This window comes from Motacilla alba, chromosome 2, assembly GCF_015832195.1.
Source record: "Motacilla alba alba isolate MOTALB_02 chromosome 2, Motacilla_alba_V1.0_pri, whole genome shotgun sequence".
In the NCBI taxonomy this organism is placed as follows: Eukaryota; Metazoa; Chordata; class Aves; order Passeriformes; family Motacillidae; genus Motacilla; species Motacilla alba.
Window position 1 is genome coordinate 103,272,856 of NC_052017.1, and position 17,703 is coordinate 103,290,558.

The 17,703-nt window shown below is 34.3% G+C and overlaps 1 protein-coding gene across 1 annotated transcript in view; it reads right to left on the reverse strand.

Moving 5' to 3' along the window:
* The window catches only part of SMCHD1 (structural maintenance of chromosomes flexible hinge domain containing 1), a 68,702-nt gene continuing 50,999 nt past the window's right edge, over nt 1-17,703 (reverse strand). Inside the window, exons 35-48 of the mRNA XM_038127361.1 lie at nt 16,173-16,260; nt 15,631-15,762; nt 14,311-14,460; nt 10,830-10,956; nt 10,540-10,659; nt 9,183-9,268; nt 8,044-8,166; nt 7,645-7,835; nt 6,764-6,873; nt 5,342-5,412; nt 4,299-4,470; nt 2,153-2,311; nt 1,337-1,460; nt 1-395 (exon numbers count right to left, since the gene is read on the reverse strand). Of these exons, the coding sequence (XP_037983289.1) occupies nt 293-395; nt 1,337-1,460; nt 2,153-2,311; nt 4,299-4,470; nt 5,342-5,412; nt 6,764-6,873; nt 7,645-7,835; nt 8,044-8,166; nt 9,183-9,268; nt 10,540-10,659; nt 10,830-10,956; nt 14,311-14,460; nt 15,631-15,762; nt 16,173-16,260 (1,756 nt within the window). The 3' untranslated portion in view covers nt 1-292. The remainder of the gene's footprint in view (nt 396-1,336; nt 1,461-2,152; nt 2,312-4,298; nt 4,471-5,341; nt 5,413-6,763; nt 6,874-7,644; nt 7,836-8,043; nt 8,167-9,182; nt 9,269-10,539; nt 10,660-10,829; nt 10,957-14,310; nt 14,461-15,630; nt 15,763-16,172; nt 16,261-17,703) is intronic.

Below are 17,703 nucleotides of genomic sequence, written 5' to 3' on the forward strand. Positions count from 1 at the left end.
TTTTATTGCAAAGATCTTTTATTTTCATAAATAAAAAAGAATATATTTAAAACCTTTTTTTTCACACATGAACATAAAAACTCTGAAAGCTTTTAGAAATGAAAATTAACTATACAAAAATTGGGCTATCAATGTTAAATACTTACACTTTTGTTCCTACTAACTGAAATACATTTGTATCTTCTATCAGTATAAAAATCTTCAGAGTAATGGTAATACCGCATAAGTATTTCCTTTAGCTGAATGTATTCACATTTTCAGCACACAGCTTTTCCCAGCAAGTCTCATCAGTCTATGCCTTTCTTTTCCGTGGAGTTCCATTAAGTTCTGAAGGGGCCATTTGCAACATTTGCTGTTGCTGCTGCTTTGCAGGAGAGGCGATCCATTCTTCTGAGCTAAACAAAACATAGCACAGTGGCTTATAAACAAAGCTTTTCTTTTATATATATAATATATATAGAGCATAGAGCTCCCACAAGTATAAACAATATAAACCTCATATTTGCACACAGCTTTTTATTACTGTATTTATTTTGTTAAAATGAAGAATAGCAAAGGGCTAATATTAGTTTAACTATATAACCACTTTAGTTCTAAATGTAGATAAAAATTAAAATAGTAACAAGTACAAAAAAATAAAGAGACATAGCAATATAGTGAACACTTGTTCTGAGATTCACAGAACACTACTGGGTAAGATTTAAATAATCTCAGAAAAATGACCATAGTTCAGCAAAGACAACGACGTAGTCATGAAGAGAGACATGATAAATGGCAAAGACAATTTCATGTCACTTTAAAGATACAGATATACAGATTTCCCAAATTTGTGTGTGTGTGTGTTTAAACGCTCATCAGCACAGAGGGAATGAGAACAAATACACAGGTAAAACAGTTTACCACCAGTTCACCTCAGACAGTTACTTAGAGAAAATAGTGTAAGAATGATTCTATTACATAAGAATAATTATTTCTGTGTTCATCTATCCAGTATTTGACAGAAGACCTTAAAAGAGTTTACAGACCAAGCCATCTCAAATAGTTTTGGGTGTAACAGTGTGGAATATACCAGAAAATATGGGCAATGTAAAGCACAAAGGTAACAATCAGTTCATAAAGAGAAACAGAATTAGAATTAGTAAGCAAATCTCTATGAGATTTAACTTTTAAATGAGACAGAAATTTTAAAGAAATGAAAAATTATCTTTAAAATCAGCTTTATGCAAACTCGATTAATTGTTGCTTATTAGATGAATTTAAAATATGCAGAATAAACTAGTTTCTGTTTTGAATTCAGATTATGGTAAAATAATGACTAGACTCAGAAAATACTTACCTATACAATTTTTTCATTGTGTCTCTTCGCATTCTTTTCGGAGGAATAGGGGTGTCAGATATATCTAACATTATAGGCTGAAGTAACGATTCAGCACCTTTATCTGATAAAGCAGGAGTCATACCTATGAAAAAGTTGCAAGTAAGAACCAATAACAGAAAAATTAAACCTGCTGGTTATAAATGGGCCCTACAACAATAGAGTTAAACCTTTAAAATAAGACTTTAGAAATGTCATGAATTTTATGGTTACCCTATATCTGAAATGGAGTTCAAAGATAACAGTTAAAACGATTTATTTATAACTGTCGCATAGTAAATGTTGATTTTTAAAATATTATTTGATATTGACATTAAAAAAAATGTAACTCTGACAATCCTTGCAGACTTCGGAGTGTTTCTTTTTATAGCACAATGTTTTGATTGTGTTTCCTTAGCAAAAGCAATTCAGCTCTTTACTACAGTCATTTCAAAAAGCATGCCAGTGTTCTGTAGCACAGGGCCAGCCACAGTAATAGTTATATAATCTCTTATTAGTGAGATCATAGTTTCATGTTCACAAGATACAGACTGACCACATTCTTATTATCTGAACACAATACAGGGCAGTGCTGCTCTAGGCAATATCCACAGCATCATACTACTACATACAGTTTTTCTATTCTTTCCTTAAAATGTGACATCTCTAAGCTACTAATTAATGTTAACAATTTGCATTCATAGTTTGAACTTCTTAGTTTGTAAGAACAGAATACATCTGGTTGCAGTTAATTGTTCTCTTCCTATAGCACACCAAAATTATAGTACAATAACCTACCCAATTTTTGTTTTACTAGCTTGAGGCTTTTCTCTTGTTCAGCAAGTTCCTGTTTTTTCTTTTGCATTTCTGGAGTGTTCAGTGATTGCAAATGTAAATCCAGGTCCTTATTCACATTATCAAGTTTAATCACTGCTGCACGGTATTGTTGAAGAAGATCTAATTGAGAAATAATACAATAAGCCACAGAACAATAAGTAAATGACCATTTTGATTTAGAATACTACCAATACAACCTAGGCAATATATATATAAATATATTATATGTATATACATAAATATATATATATGTATAAATCCGCAAGAAAGCATACCTTTCAAAAACACTACTTAAAAAACATCCAAACCTATAGCGGCTGTTCTTAAAATGACTATTAGAAAATAATAATATCCAATATTTTGACTCCTCTTTTCTTTTTGAGTCCGTATCTTAGATGACAGTGAAGTACCTGCAAGCTCTGAAAATGATGTGGGAAACTGGTATCACTATACACATCTTATCTTGTTGTCTGTGTGCTTCAAGTGAAATTCTCTACCTCTGATGACATTAAGTGCTTGTAGCATGTTGTGTTTTCACTGCTACAAAGCAGAAGCTTGTATTACTGGCTTGAATTGTATTCCACCTTGTGGACCAAGTGAATATTTACTGAGTTTCTGTCCCACCATGGAAATCAAGCAGACTCAGATAAACAAAGGTGTATTTCATTGACATTCCTTTTTCCTCTTTAAACATATGAGACAATTTTGTTTTCCACATCCAGGCATAGAATAAATATGTCAAGTAATAAAGGAAGGGTTCAAACATATTAGCCTGGACTCATTCATTTTACTTTCAGGTGAGTACGAGGTATCTTGCACAAACCTTAAATAAAAACTAAAAACTAAATGACCTTAAGTTTGCCATGGGGTGAAAACTCTCACACAGAGAGCTGCTGCAGACTGACAAAAGTCTGCAGACTCTTAGTACAGCTAATTTTACAAGTACCTTGCCAGTGTAATAACAGATTTAACAACTTTTATCCTACAAACATTGAAAAAGAGCATGTCAGAACTAATGCTAAGTGTAAAATTAAGTTCAAAACAAGCCCTGTGTAATGAGATGCTGTCCTTTAAATGGAATTTTACTATGATTTTCCTTTAAAGTGAAACTAAGTGAAATTAAAACATGCTCTTTTCTTCTACCACAATTGCTCCAGTACTAAACTACAGAAAATTTCAAATTAATTTGCATTGGGTAATAATTGAGTTCAACAATTGAAAACATGCTGATAGACAAAGTGTGCTAAACCCAGTGTATTTTAGTCTGTGACTGACATGCTTACTGTGTTTTCCCTAGGCATAATATATTTTTACTAAAATGCTGAGAAAAGATCTTTTTAGTCCTTATTTTTTTCCCCTACTCAGTTGGTCAGTGCTAAGTAGTTTGCTCATATATGTGGCTACTTTAATAGAATATGTGTGTTCTCTCCCCACACCCCTCCATTGCGCTGTCATGGATACACTTCATGTCCCTTCTATTTAGAATTAAGTATTTAAGAACAATCTTGCTTGTAAGTAAGACTTTTCAGTGTTTCACTCATCAGTCAAGTTAGTTGTTACATGTCAGGATCTGCATCTTCTAACTTAATTTCTAACCTTTATTCTGAAATGAAGAATCCAAGCACATAAAGAAATGGAAGTGATCCCACAGGAAACAGGGTAGCTTATGAGATATTCTCTCTTGAGAACATGAATTTTTCTACCACTGTTTCATAAAGCTCATTTGCACATAGGAAATTCCAAATTGATTATAGTGTTTCTAGAGTAGAAAGACCTAAAACTTGTTTCTCAGTGATGCCAGAATTCAATCAGGTCAAGCTTCTCATGCCGGCTATTTGAATGATTATTACTGCTTATACTCATTTAATAAGACTAAGAATAAAGGGAATTGTCTCATTATTATTACTTTTTATTTCAAAAAATATAACAGCTATAAGGTTTTAAGAAAAGGCAAATTTATAAACAGAACACTGTACAGCTCCTACTTCTTAAAATAACTGTATGCTAAATTGAAGTTTTCCTTTCTGTATTACATCAGAGAATAAAAAGCATAGGACAAGCAATACAATTTTGTACGTTTTGTATGTTTGTGACTTCATTAACCCACCTATCTGTCCAGAGATAGTAGAGTAAAGTTTTGGCATTGGTGCTCCAAATACCATTCCTCTGAGTTTGTCCATTGGAGGAGCTTTATTCTGCAGGCCTCCAAATTTTCCATTGCTGCGAATCCTGTCCCCTTCCCTAGTCAGCAAGGTAGGGCAGTGTGTAATTTTTACAACCTGCACAGGTATAAAAATCAAGAATAAATTATTAACTCCACAGAAAATCTAAGTTTACAACAATGCTGCTGTGAACCTTTGTATTTTTCAACTGCAATGCAACTCTGTCCCTGAATGAAAAACATATTTTATGAAATTACACCATGACTTTGCTTTCAAGTAATAGAATGCATATATTAAAATTAAGCATTATTGTCAATAATTATGAAAACCAGTTTTTTTGGGTTTGTGTTCTCACATTTTACCAGAACTCTGAAGGCAGAATATAGATCTACACCTGGGAAAAGCTGATTATCAACATATATTAGGAAGCAGTGGCAAGCAGTACAGTTTTACATTCTTATGCTCAATTATTATTTGGATTCTATCAAACTCATAAGCCGAAAGTAAAAGTGCCCAGTATCAGCACCTCCTCAGAGACTCTTGCCTGCTAAAACATGTACCATTAAACCTAAGTAAAATGGGTCTCAAAGACATCTAGTACAAGTTTTCAGTCAAGTGCACCTGAAATTTCACCACGTGCCTTAGACTCCTGTATTTTATGACACAGAGTGACTAGGAAAGTACAGAAAAACTTGTGTTTAACACTAACATAGCAGAACTGAAGATGCTTATGTTTGGAAACATGGTCCCATGTGCCATAGCAACATTCACATAATGGAATTTGTTGAATGGAGGTAATTTTGTCAGTGCCAATAATAGAGATTTCATTCACTGTTAAGTGCTTTGAGATCCACAGTCAGTAAGCACACTTATAGCTAACACAGCATTAAACTCTACGTTTGGCAATTACTCTATGTTTTTAATATATTAAATATGTAGCTCCTCAATATATCTGTACCATAAAATTTAGAGAAGAATTGAAACAAACCTCTTTTCTGTAGTGGTTGGCAGCATCCAAGTTATCTATAATGATAGTATCACCCAAGAGCATACCAAACACTGAAAAATAGAAATTTTTGAACTATGAAACTTCTCTGGAGCAAAATAACTTGAGTTTTGAAAAGTCAATTCTGAGGCATCATTATTACATCTTCTAAAATAAGTGCAAGGGAAATAGCATGGAAATAATTTTTGTTCCAACAAAATTCTCTTGAGATTGAGATAGATATGCAATTGTCTGCTTTCATCAGTGAATTCATAAGGAAAAAAAATAGTACATTTAAGTGCCTTTTGGCATAATTGAGTGTATTTTCCAATAAAATACTCTCTTGATACTTTACATTGATCCAGACCCACATAATAAAATCCCAAGTTTCATGAAATTATATAAATGACATCTTTTTAAAAATCTTCCTGGAATGTTGAATTTTGCTCTCAGTTTCTTAATATTTTTCTTCATATTCAATGGTATATCAAAGAAAAAAACATTCACAGGCAAATGATCCAACTGAGCTTAGGACTCTTCTGCTTATAAAAGTCTGTTCCATACAAAATCTAACAATGCAGTCATGCATGAGATATGTCATGCAACGTGGTTTTTCAATTCCTCCAAGGGGTATGAAGAAGAATTTATAGTTAAAAGTCCGTCAATATCTAACTTTCTGAAAATGCACAGATTTAAAAATTGGTCTTTATTAACAGTAGAGAGGAATACTTCAATTGTGGGAAGTTGTGAAATAAAATGCAAAACTTACTGAAGTAACTACAGATGCCAACTCTCTATATAAAGAAGCAGATCTACTTAATTAAAAAAAAAAAAAAAGCATAGGAAAAGGTAGGGATTGCTACATTGTTAGAAAGAGCAAGAGGATGATAGTTTCCTAAACTAAAATCTACCTAAAAATTGAAAGATTTCTCACAACTATTAAGCTGTTTAAGCATAACATATACAGTCATGAACAGTTCAGCCTGCATGTACTTAAATCTATGAATTATACATGTCTGAGAAGAACCAAACTAGAAGCAAAGCCTAACAAAAGGAGTAACTTCTGTAATATGAGATTATAAAAATAATCTTGTGATCGTCAGTTCCTGCTCTAAGGACCTTGGGAATAAGATAATGCTGCAGGAAATTAAAAAAGAAAAAACCTGCTATACATCTAAGTAGAGAAAGTGAAACTAAGACAACAAGCAGAAAAAAGTGGTCATGGTTGAAATTTTCACAACTTTTTGTTTAAAAATAATTAATGCTAATGCCCTCCTATTTTTACCAATAGAACTCAGGAGGAATGTACACTGGTATTTGCAAACATATCAGAGAAGATTATTGAAGAGATTATAATTTTTGATGTTTCTGAATTTCATTCTTTAAAATAAAGAAGTTATTAATGATTTATTTCTTATTATTTACCTGTTTGACAGTGCTCTATGTTATCTGGAAATGTTAACAGATCTCTGGCAAATACAGGATTTCCAATAGGTCTGAAGAAAGTTCTTCCATTTCTCAAGTGAGGTAAAGGTCTGGTTAAAGAAAGGGGACAGCAAAGGAGAAGAAAAGAAGAAAGCAATTTGTCTTTATTCTAGTCAGGAATCTCCAAATGAATTGAATGCATCTTAATACTTCTACATTAGATAAATGATCCCACCATTATCTGAAATGCCAGTTATATTAAAGATGTTTTAGTGAAACACTGATTTGTCATGAGACATTATTTCCAACAAATTCATACGACAAATTTATGGACAAGTTTCAATGCACTGTATTATGAAAACTGAGAATTTGAACATTATAGATACATTTATACATCAGACCTTTTCTAAAGGGCATTCTTATTATATTAGCAGTCACCTTCATAAGGAAGTTATTTTCAGCAGCAGAAATACTGTACTTTATTTTTCAGGCAACTGAAATAGCAAAATGAATTTCTATTACTACAGATGATTTTAGGAATGTATTCTGAAACTGCATTTTTGAAAGTAATAATCTGATTAGACGCACAATAATTATTTAAAATAAATTCCTGCTCTAGAAAACATGTAGACATGAAGAAAAAAAAGCTTATCTTATTTAATAGAAACATCTTTTTATATAAAGAACATCGAACAGCAGTTAAAGACATAAAGCTGAGATTTCAGCTAACACTTCAAGTGACATTACTACTGCTATAATAATAAACCCAGAAATTTTATACTTCAAATCTTTAATTGAAGTTTGACAATCAAAACAGAAAAGAAAGAAGAGCTGAAGTAGCATGTAATACAAATGCAGAACTTCCATTATTTTTTCTCTACCTGCTCCAATCTGGAAGTGTCTTCTTGTAAATAGAATCAAGGGGTAACACCTGTTGTCGACCTTGAGTTTCATCGAAGATACAACGAGCAGCTTCTGTGGTCAGTGTGACTACACAGTCCATGTCACTTGCCAGGTGCCAAGAGATGACTTTTGCTGCTTCGTTATCCTCGATTTGAGCTAAATGTGCAATCTGTACCACAGAAGTTACAACAGTCAAAACAGAAACCAAGACCATGTCCCCTTTTCATAGTAATCACAATAATCCTGCAACTTCAGACAGACATTTAATTTCCCTGTTGATAGCTCTGTTAGGGGAGCTGGTCATCAGATAATTTTTCATCACTACCACTTTTGGAACCAAAAGAACTCATAAGAAAGCTCCCTGCAAGAAAACTCACCTTGCCTAGAATATCCTGGTTGCCTTTTGGATAGTTTGGGAGGGTACAAGTTCTCCTTGGCTGCTTCATTACTCCTTCTTGTTCCAACATCTTTTTTTTCAGAAGAGAATCCACATACTGAAGCTGAGAATGAAAATTTAAAATCAGCAAGCATGTACCATTGGACTGAGCCACAGAAGTAGTTATCTGTCATCAATTAACTTTCTAACGATAAACATTCAATAACCTGAAACAGACTTTTAATGTATAAGGGACCACTATGCACAATCCCAGAGAAGAGCAAAGGGAAAACTCACTGCAATTGTGATCAAACTTTTTAATTACTTTTTTTTTCTCCTTTTTTTAAAATTTTTAAGGACTTCAAGGAACATTTCACAAAGAACTATCAATGCTTAATTAGAGACAAAAGTGAAGAAACTTTAAAACAGTAGGAAGATACAATTATGAATGCACAAAAAGAAACCATTTCAGAAGGCGACAATGTCCAGGCTTGAAAAATTTAGCCAGCAGGGGGAACTTCAGTACTGTGACTGCAATTTAATTCTACTGACTTGTGATTAATGATTATAACTTGGTCTTATTTGATCTAAAGATAATTGTTTACATAGGTGTTTTCTTCCCCCAAATGTCAGTAGTTTAAAAACTTTTTAAAAGTTTCTTAAAAGATAATTGTATCTTTAAGGGAGATTAGCAATGGGGTACATTGCCCTGAATATTTCCAAACTTATCTTTACATGAACTTTGGCAGGAACATATGCGGTTCTCTGATTCTCTAAAAAAATGTGCTTTCCTTTGGCTTACTAATGCAAGAATACATCCAATATACATTGACCAGCCTCCAAAAACCTACTGTAACATCTAGCAGTACCAGTAACCTTAGCAGAAACATGACGAACAGAAAAACAAGACCAGGATATAAAAGACAAGGTTTTTGTTAGTTCTAGTTCATTAACAGTATTTTAAAAGATCCTCACACTAAAAGAACAAAGATCTTAAGTTTGACATTGATTCACAAATTTTTCTACAGTTTAAATTTTCACTGTTTTGGTAACAGGTGTGATTCAGCAATATTAGTATTGATATGTTATTGATATAAATTTTAGGTATGTTATTGGAGTTTAGTAAGAATCAACTCATACTGTGTTTGTCTGTGGTAATTCAATTTGGTGCTTTTTCAGTTCATTCTTCAGGAGAGCTTCTCGTGTTTCAGCTTCTTTAACCTGACCTGAAACAAAACCAAAAGAGACCGAGGAAGTGATAGGAAGCCATGGAACACTTAGAGAATTTCTTACAACTTTTCAGAATTATGCCAGCTGCAACTGACCCTATCTACTTAATTTCAGCACAGAATAGAAGAATTTTTCCACTAAGATCTTGTGATTTTGTCCAGTTTCTAAACAATTTCAGCAGATGCCACACCTTCAGCTTCAAGCAGCAAAGGGGCCTAGACCTTATATCAGTCTGAGAATACTAGTTTTCACCCTCAATTATCATTGTAAATGGTTCTCCAACAGGTGAAATGGCAAGACAGAGGAGTGGTGGCTGGCACTACCTTCTTTTGTCTGTTATATGGGACACCAATTTCTGGACGCTATTTCCTCAGCTCTCATATCTGAATTAATTTCAAAAACAAATGAGTAAAAGGTGAGTTGCTTTCTACCCTCTATTCACAACAAGTTTGTATTTGAAAATGTTACTTAAGCATAAAGAGTAACACTGTACTCCAACTTACTCTCTACAGATGTGCATGTATGAAACAAAGATGTTATGCCTTTCACACTGCAATTCAGGATTTTCTATTCCTAATGGAAATATGTAGTATTAAAATTACAACAAACAGCAGCATCTTCTACGCCAGTCCACTTTATTTACATTTGGTGATTATTTAAAATAAAAATTTAAAATGCAATTATTAAAACAAACCTTGCAATCAACAGGCAGGATGATTCAAAGAAAAAAAAAAAGCAAAGAAACATTTCCATCATCCATAACGAATTACATTTGCTGAAGAACATAAACAATGACACAACACTTCTGAATAATGTACACAGGGTCAAACGTGAGGGGGAAAAGTAACATTTTGAAAACATAAGACTAACATTTTTAAAGAGGATTATCTATAGCTCTTTCTCCTCAAATTGTTTTTAGGCAACTGTTGAATTTCCAGATGTATGAGCATCCAAAGATGGGAGTAAAAGGCAGTCATGGATAAAAAGAACACCAATTTTAATGTTTCTTTTCGACTTCTGATAATCCTGACATATAACATTCTACGTCAAATCAAGACCTTTATAGGTAGGAACATCCTAATGCTAAATACTTAGACACTAAATAATTAGATAGCCATACAAGACATACACCCTGTCTGCTACCCTCTAATTACTATCTCTCATTATTTCAATATTGATTTTTCTCCCCTTCTCTATATTCTCGAAATCATTATAGGACAAAAGTTTAATTCACAGAAAAATTATTTACATATTTGACTGAACTTACATTTCATTTCAGCTACAAGCTGATTCGTAGTATCAAACATCTTTCTGTAAAGATCTATGGACTTAGATAATTGGTCTTTTTCCCTGGTCAGTGTTGCCATCAGCTGCTGCTTCTTGGAATCTATAGAAATAAACATATACATTTTTAAAAGAAAACACAGTAACATACTTAATTGGTATAAGCATTAGCAAAAATCTATTAAGCTATTAAATAGTTCTGAAAACATATTATGGATCTAAAAATAGCTGATTCTAAGGAAAAGCAAGTATTTTAGAGCACTTGAAACATACCATTGTAAAACATAAATGAGAGACAATATGGTTCCAAAGGTTTTTTCAAAGCTGGCAGATGTGGCTCAAAGACAAGAATATATTCAGTGCTATCTCTTCCAGGACTGTCTTCAGCCAGCACTAAATTCTGTGAAAATAAACAAACATAAGTTTATGCCCATGCTTGAAGTTACACACAAAACAAACATTCTTCAGATGTAAATCTCGTAAGTTACATAAGTGTAAATGTAAATCTTGTAAGTTACATAACACATGACTATACAGCAGACAGCCTTTTGTAACAATTAAACAAAACTAAAATACAATGATATAGCTACTTTATTATTTAAGAATTAAGATTGTCATTTTACCTGTTTAAAAAGTCTTAGTATTTCTGGCTATGTATTTTATTTCAGAGGCATACACTCAGAAATAATATCCTCTGCACTGTCTCATAAGCAAGATATCCTCAGGTATATATACTTCATTCAGTATGTGAAATACAAACAGATCATTAAAAAGAAAGACCCAAAGCATAAACACGGAAAAGGAAGAACAAACTATTCCCAGTGCTTAGTTAAAGTTACTGCTGTTACCATGGAAGTAGACAGCAAATCCCAAATGAATGAACAATATACATCCAAACTTTATGATAAACATTTAACTTCTTATAAATTCCTTATTGAAAAAACATACTAAATCCTTTGCCTTTCTTTATAAACATGAGAAATATTATAAAACCGTACAGTTAAACAGAAATAAAATTGTAAAGGTACTATCTAAACGTGCTCCTACTTTGGGAAAGGTATCATGCATAAAATGAATAATTCTTATAATAAAACTCATACTGTTTCCACCTTTAACATGTAGAAATTGCTACTCAACTGGCCAAATCAAGAGAGAGGTGGCTGCAGCCTAAAAGAAGAGATAGATATATAATCTTCAAAGATAGTCTTCATAGTTTTCAAAAATATTGCAGCTACATAGTTTATCAAGAGAAGTCTGTAGAGGAAATATCTTTTCCTTAGAAAATATATGCCAACAAAAATCTTAACATTTTTCTTCATTAAACAAATTTAGTATTCCTGAACTTGTGACTAAGAGTAAACATGTCAAACTAGCACTTTGATTATATGTGTTAATGGCACACAACTGTCTTTACAAACATGATGGAAGAATTTCAAAATACTTGAAGAACATGAGTATGTCCCTTCCCCTCCCCATTACAAGTCATAAGAAAAGGACACTGCATCACAACCAACAAATCCTTTCCACATGGGTTTTGTGAGTAGTCTGAAGTCAGTATAAACCAGATGCCTGAAAACTGCCTGAAGAGGGGAAGAAAGACTGGGTTCACTGAAATGCAATTAGTCCCCATGGATGACTGGGGAAAACAAGTTACTGTCAAAAGCAGCAGGATCTCTTTAAATCATAGTAATAAAAAAGAAGCAGCATGCAAAACCCCCCACCTCCCACCAAACCAGGAATACCTGAAACACCACATCTGCTTACAAAAAAAAGAAAAAAAGCAGGGGGGAGGGCAAAACAAGCCAAACAAACCATCAACACTCTAAACACCATGAAACTCATCACACTCTCCCCTCCATTACGTTGGTTAGATTGTCACTGATGGGGAACTGGAGAGTTTAGGTCACAATTATGAAGATAAACAAAAAAAAATTATTTCTGCATTAGCAAGGAGTCTTTGAAATTATCCAGTAATTTTATCTGAACTGTCACAGGTTGTATACGGGGTTATTGTTACCCATATAAAGGTGTTCAATTTAGACCTTGTTATCACAGGTGTGTAATGCAAGATTTGCAGATTTTTTTGGTAGACCAGTGGTTTTAGCTGATCCTTTAGCTATACTTTTGCACCTTTCCTTAACCCCATCTGTGTAGAGAAAAATGTGTTCACAAACCAGTTAATTATTCCTGAAACATGGTATGGAAACCAGATATACCCAAGAATGTACCATAAATCAATCAGTATATTAATTTTATCTGATACCTCTATTCAGTCTCTGCATTTTATTTTACTAGGTTGTTTTTCATACATATTTTGTGACTTTTGTATATGGATTAGAGTAGTTGAGAATTTGGCACATTAATAACATTTGGCCATTTAAATAGATGTCTCTGTTCTTGACAAAGAATAACTTACGCTGTGTCATTCAGTTTCACGTATGTAGCTCCATAAAAGCAGTCAATGACTGAATAAAATATATTATAAAGAAGTTTCTATGTAGGACCTGTAGATTTTAGGATTCTACTGTAGTCTTATGGTGGTGATTTCCAAGGTGTATTTGGAGAATTTGTTTGGATTGCTACGCAGTGTCTGTCTCCACTTGGCACACACTGATGTTGGTCTGTCATAAAGCTGCTTCCAAAGAGTGAGTTAGAAAAGGTAGCTGAGAAAATGTCCATAAAAAGTTGGATCTTCCTTTGGTACATCTTCTAACTGTTTGAAGACTACTGTAAGTGTCAGACTTTTAAAATATGTGACAACCAAATGAAGTAGGGGTATAATTTTGCTCTGCCATTCTTATATAATATTTCAAGTTGAAAACAAAAATTACAACTGTTTCACTACAGGAATACTGACTGAAGTTCTGTGTAGGCTTGAGATTGTAGACAGAGATTGTGAGCATTCCACTCAGAAGAAACTCCACATTTAGCTGAATTTTCTTTCATGTGTTTTGAACAGTTCCTGGTTTTGTGCATGTGCACATTTTACACTGTGTCACTGTATAACATTTTATAGCAACTGTGACAGATGGAACTTACAGGTTTTAAAAATTCAATCTGTATCTGTTGAAGAAAAAGTGACTGCAGTGATGTGACAACAATATGCATTACTTTCAGAGTATGCATGATGTGAGAGATTAAAACCAAAATAAGGAAAGCATTTTTAACAGCCAGGTGCATTAATGAGTGAAACAAAGCATAAAGAAAAATGGCAGTTTTATCTTCTTCAAATGAGGGTAGGATGCCTTTCTACAAAGCATATATATCCCCACTACTTAGACAAGAAGTAAAGAGAGTCTACCAAAATTTAATTAGAAATATATGAAGAAGTCAGTCTAAATGATCTTAAGATATAACAGCCTGAGAGTATTATAAATAAAAATGTAAAATACTGGTAATATTAATGGTTAAACTACAAATTGGTTTCACGGTTATTCATGTGACATGTGACATTCAAATGAAGAAAATATTTTTCCTGGATTTTCCTGAATGTCCTGGTCCCTAATTAAAAGAACCTGTACACTTCCCTCACTTGGAAAGCATAAACTATTTAAAGAATGTTCTTCCTTCAGGTTTTCTGAAAATCAGCAACCAAACACAGAAGAAATAATGTATCTACTTATTTCTAAGGGAAAGCTACAATATCAACTTAATCTCCAAAGAACACAGTGAGGTGTAAAATAACTTTAAAACTGCAGGAAAATAAGCCTCATTAGACACAGTGGTCATGGAGCTGTGTATTTCAGTCACTTACAATTTCAGCTGATCCACCCTCCAATGGAAACTCTACTGTACTGACTTTCCCCTGAAACTGCGGGATCTCTATATCTTCTTCACTGGGGCTTTTAATTTTTGCTATTATTCTGCCAACTAGATCAAGTCCAGTGTGGTTGTTGTATTCATCCTGTGAGTAAAAAAGAAATTAAAGTCAGTTTGGGACTGAACTAAATAATCCATTCCTGTACTGCCCTGGATTTATATGGCAAGGTGCTAGCAGTCTCTGCAGAGGGGATCTGCAGAGGCAGCCTCTGTGAGGAAAGGCTGGACATGGCCAGTGCTCCAACTGAGCACTGAGCCAAAATGGTGTTTCTTTATATTTAAGAATGGGCAGAAATGCACATTTCTGTGAGAATGGGGGGAAAAAAGAAAGAGAAAACAGCAGAGGGTGAGAGAAGGAACAGCAGGAGGAGCAGAAATTCCCCTACAGCTCACAGGGAAACTACACTGGAGCAGGTACTCCCCTGTAGCCAATGAAGGACCACAATGGAGCAGAGATCTGCATGGAAGCTCATGGAGGACCCCATGCTAAACCAGGCTGATAATTCCTGGACTGCAGCCTGTGGCAAGGACTCACAGTGGAGCAGTTTGTGAAGGACTGTGGCCACACTAGAACAGGGAAACTGAAGAAAAAGCACTGGCAGGAAAGAGCCGAGGAGCTGTTACAGGTTGACTGTGGCCCCCATTCTCCATACCCCTGTACTGCTTGGGTGAGGGTACAGGAATCTGGAACAAAGCTGAGCCTAGGGAGGATGGGGCAGTAGGTGTTGCCTTAGTTTTTTGGTCTTTGTTTCTTATTACACAAATCTTTTTTAACTGGAAATTAAATTAAATTACTTTTCCACAAGCTGAGTCCGCTTTGCTATTGTGGTAGCTGATAAGTGATTTCCTTTCATCCCTGCGAACATTCAAAATCTTATATTACCTTGTTTTTGGTAATATAAGATTTCTAAGAGAAACTGTACCTGGGGAAAAAAACCATGGAGAGAAACATCTGCTGTACACAAGTGTTTTCCCCCTAGAATCTATTCTTGAAACAATTTTTTTTGCGCAGCAACAAGACATGGATTTTAACTGAGATACCTGACAACAAGGACCAAACATTTCAGTTTTGGTCATCTGTATGTAAATGAAAGAAGATGGACCTGTCGTATGCTGAAAAATCATTGATTAACATCTTTTTTTAATTAAGTGAATCTGCAAAGAAACAGAAGCAATGCCTTACAGCAAAATTCAATAGAGTTTCAGCAGTCTTCTACATTTCCTTAATGATGATTTTGTATGGAAGTATAGTTACCATCAAATGGAGGTATAAATCCTTGACCAGTGTACGGCTGGTAAGAGCTCGAACATTGGAAACTGCTGGAGTAGCTGGTAAAGAATCAGGTAACAAGCGTACAGGGTCATTAGGTACAACTTCAATTATAATCTAGCAGAAAAAGAAGGAAGAATGAAACAAAACAAAATAAAATAAAGACTGATATATATAACTAAAAATCACCTGCACATCTGGGTTGCTCAAAAAACATTAAAACAAATGTATGTGAAATTTATGGGCAGACCTGAAATAAATTAGCACAACCATAGAGCAGTGCTGCTAGGTTGCAAATTATGCACCTCTGTTATACTGTCAAATTGTTGGTTATAGAAGTTAATGAAAACATATTTTAAGAATCAACAGTTTGAAATCAGCAACCATCAAAACTAAAAATATAATTTTTTTCAAAAGCTGTGAGTGAAAGTAATTCCATTCTGAACCTACAAAGTATCCTAACACTTCACCCAGATGATTCTGTATTACATGTTCTTGGCTACTTGCAATTAATTATAGATACAAACCTGTTCACTGTTGAGCATATTTGTCTTATCCATTGCAAAGGTAAACTGGATCATATAAGTGCCCACTCTCTCTGGAACCACTTTATCCCTTAAAAAAACCAAAAATAAAACCCAAGCAAAATGAGACAATATTATAGTCACAAGTATGTAAGTACACAATTTAAACTCTGAGTAGTCCTCCAAACTAGTTAGAAAGCCCTACTAAAGCATAACACCCCTCCTTCAGCAAGAAGGTCAACAAACTTCCTTGAGAATTAGAGTAAGGCTTTTGGAGGCTTTTTGGAATGAGCGAAGTCTCCTCCAAGAGTCTGTCTCTTCTACATGACAGGAAGTTTGTCATATACAGAAACCTGCAAGTCTACACCATTTAATTTCCTATTCAGAATTTTCATAATGCTACCAGAACAAAACATAGACATGTCTAGATCTGGAACAACAACCATTTCTCCAAATTCAATAAAATTTTCATAAAATCAGAGTATGTAATTCCCTCCTTAGTCACGATTGTACAAAGTTGGGTAACTTGGACCACTGGTCAAGGCTGAGTATAGTGAGAGAGAAACTAAGAGTTTTCCTTCCACCTAACAGCATTCCAGAGTGTAGACCACTGGCAAAGAACCCCTACCACCAAAACATAAAGAAAAGCCCAGACACCTGAGGTTCTGATGGTATAATTTCACCCAGCCAGGAAGGCCACATGGTATCCAGAGGACCTCTGCAGTATTCAGCAAGGGATAGCAGTGACTTAAAAATGCTTGCAAACTTTTGAAGAGATGCAAACAGCCATGATGCAGGTATTTCTCCAAACATGACATGTGGCATTCTTGAACTGATTAATGATTCTTGTTTTCAACATACAGCAGTTGAACTGTTTTGTCAACACTAAGTGATTTAGTAGTTCTGATTTTGTTTGGGAAGTAGTAATATGTAAGATTCCCTGGAATGCTTAGCTTGGAAAAAATGAAATCCCAAAGCTTTAGTATTTCTAGAACAGACCACGACTTTTCCTTTTTTAGATTTCACATACAGAAGTAACAATTCTTTTCTGCATTTTACTTAGGTTAAGACTGACAGTAGCATCTGCCTTGTCAGGATACATTAAAACACTAATTAGTAAATAATCAGCTAAGGATCTCATGGCTGGACAGACCTAGGCTTTAGAAAAAGAAGAAATTATACAATTGCTATGGAAGTTATTTAAGACTGCGTAATGGCATCCGTGTTACTGACTGGCATTAAATAGATGAAAACCATCTGAGAGTGTGCCAAGAACAGGAAAACTTGAAAGAAAGTCACTTGATAGACACTGATGCCACAGTCACTGGCAGCAACATGTAAAATGTACTTGTCTACAAGGGCTGCTAATGGGCAGTGTCTACGCTCCTTTCAAATTTTTCAATAAGGCTGGGAGTTTTAATCCTGGACATTTATGGACAACTAGTAAACTACAGGCACCTGTGCCAAGAAAAGCCCATCCCAGGAGGCAAAAGCTTAAATCAATAGACAGTAAATAACTATTTAGCTAATCCCA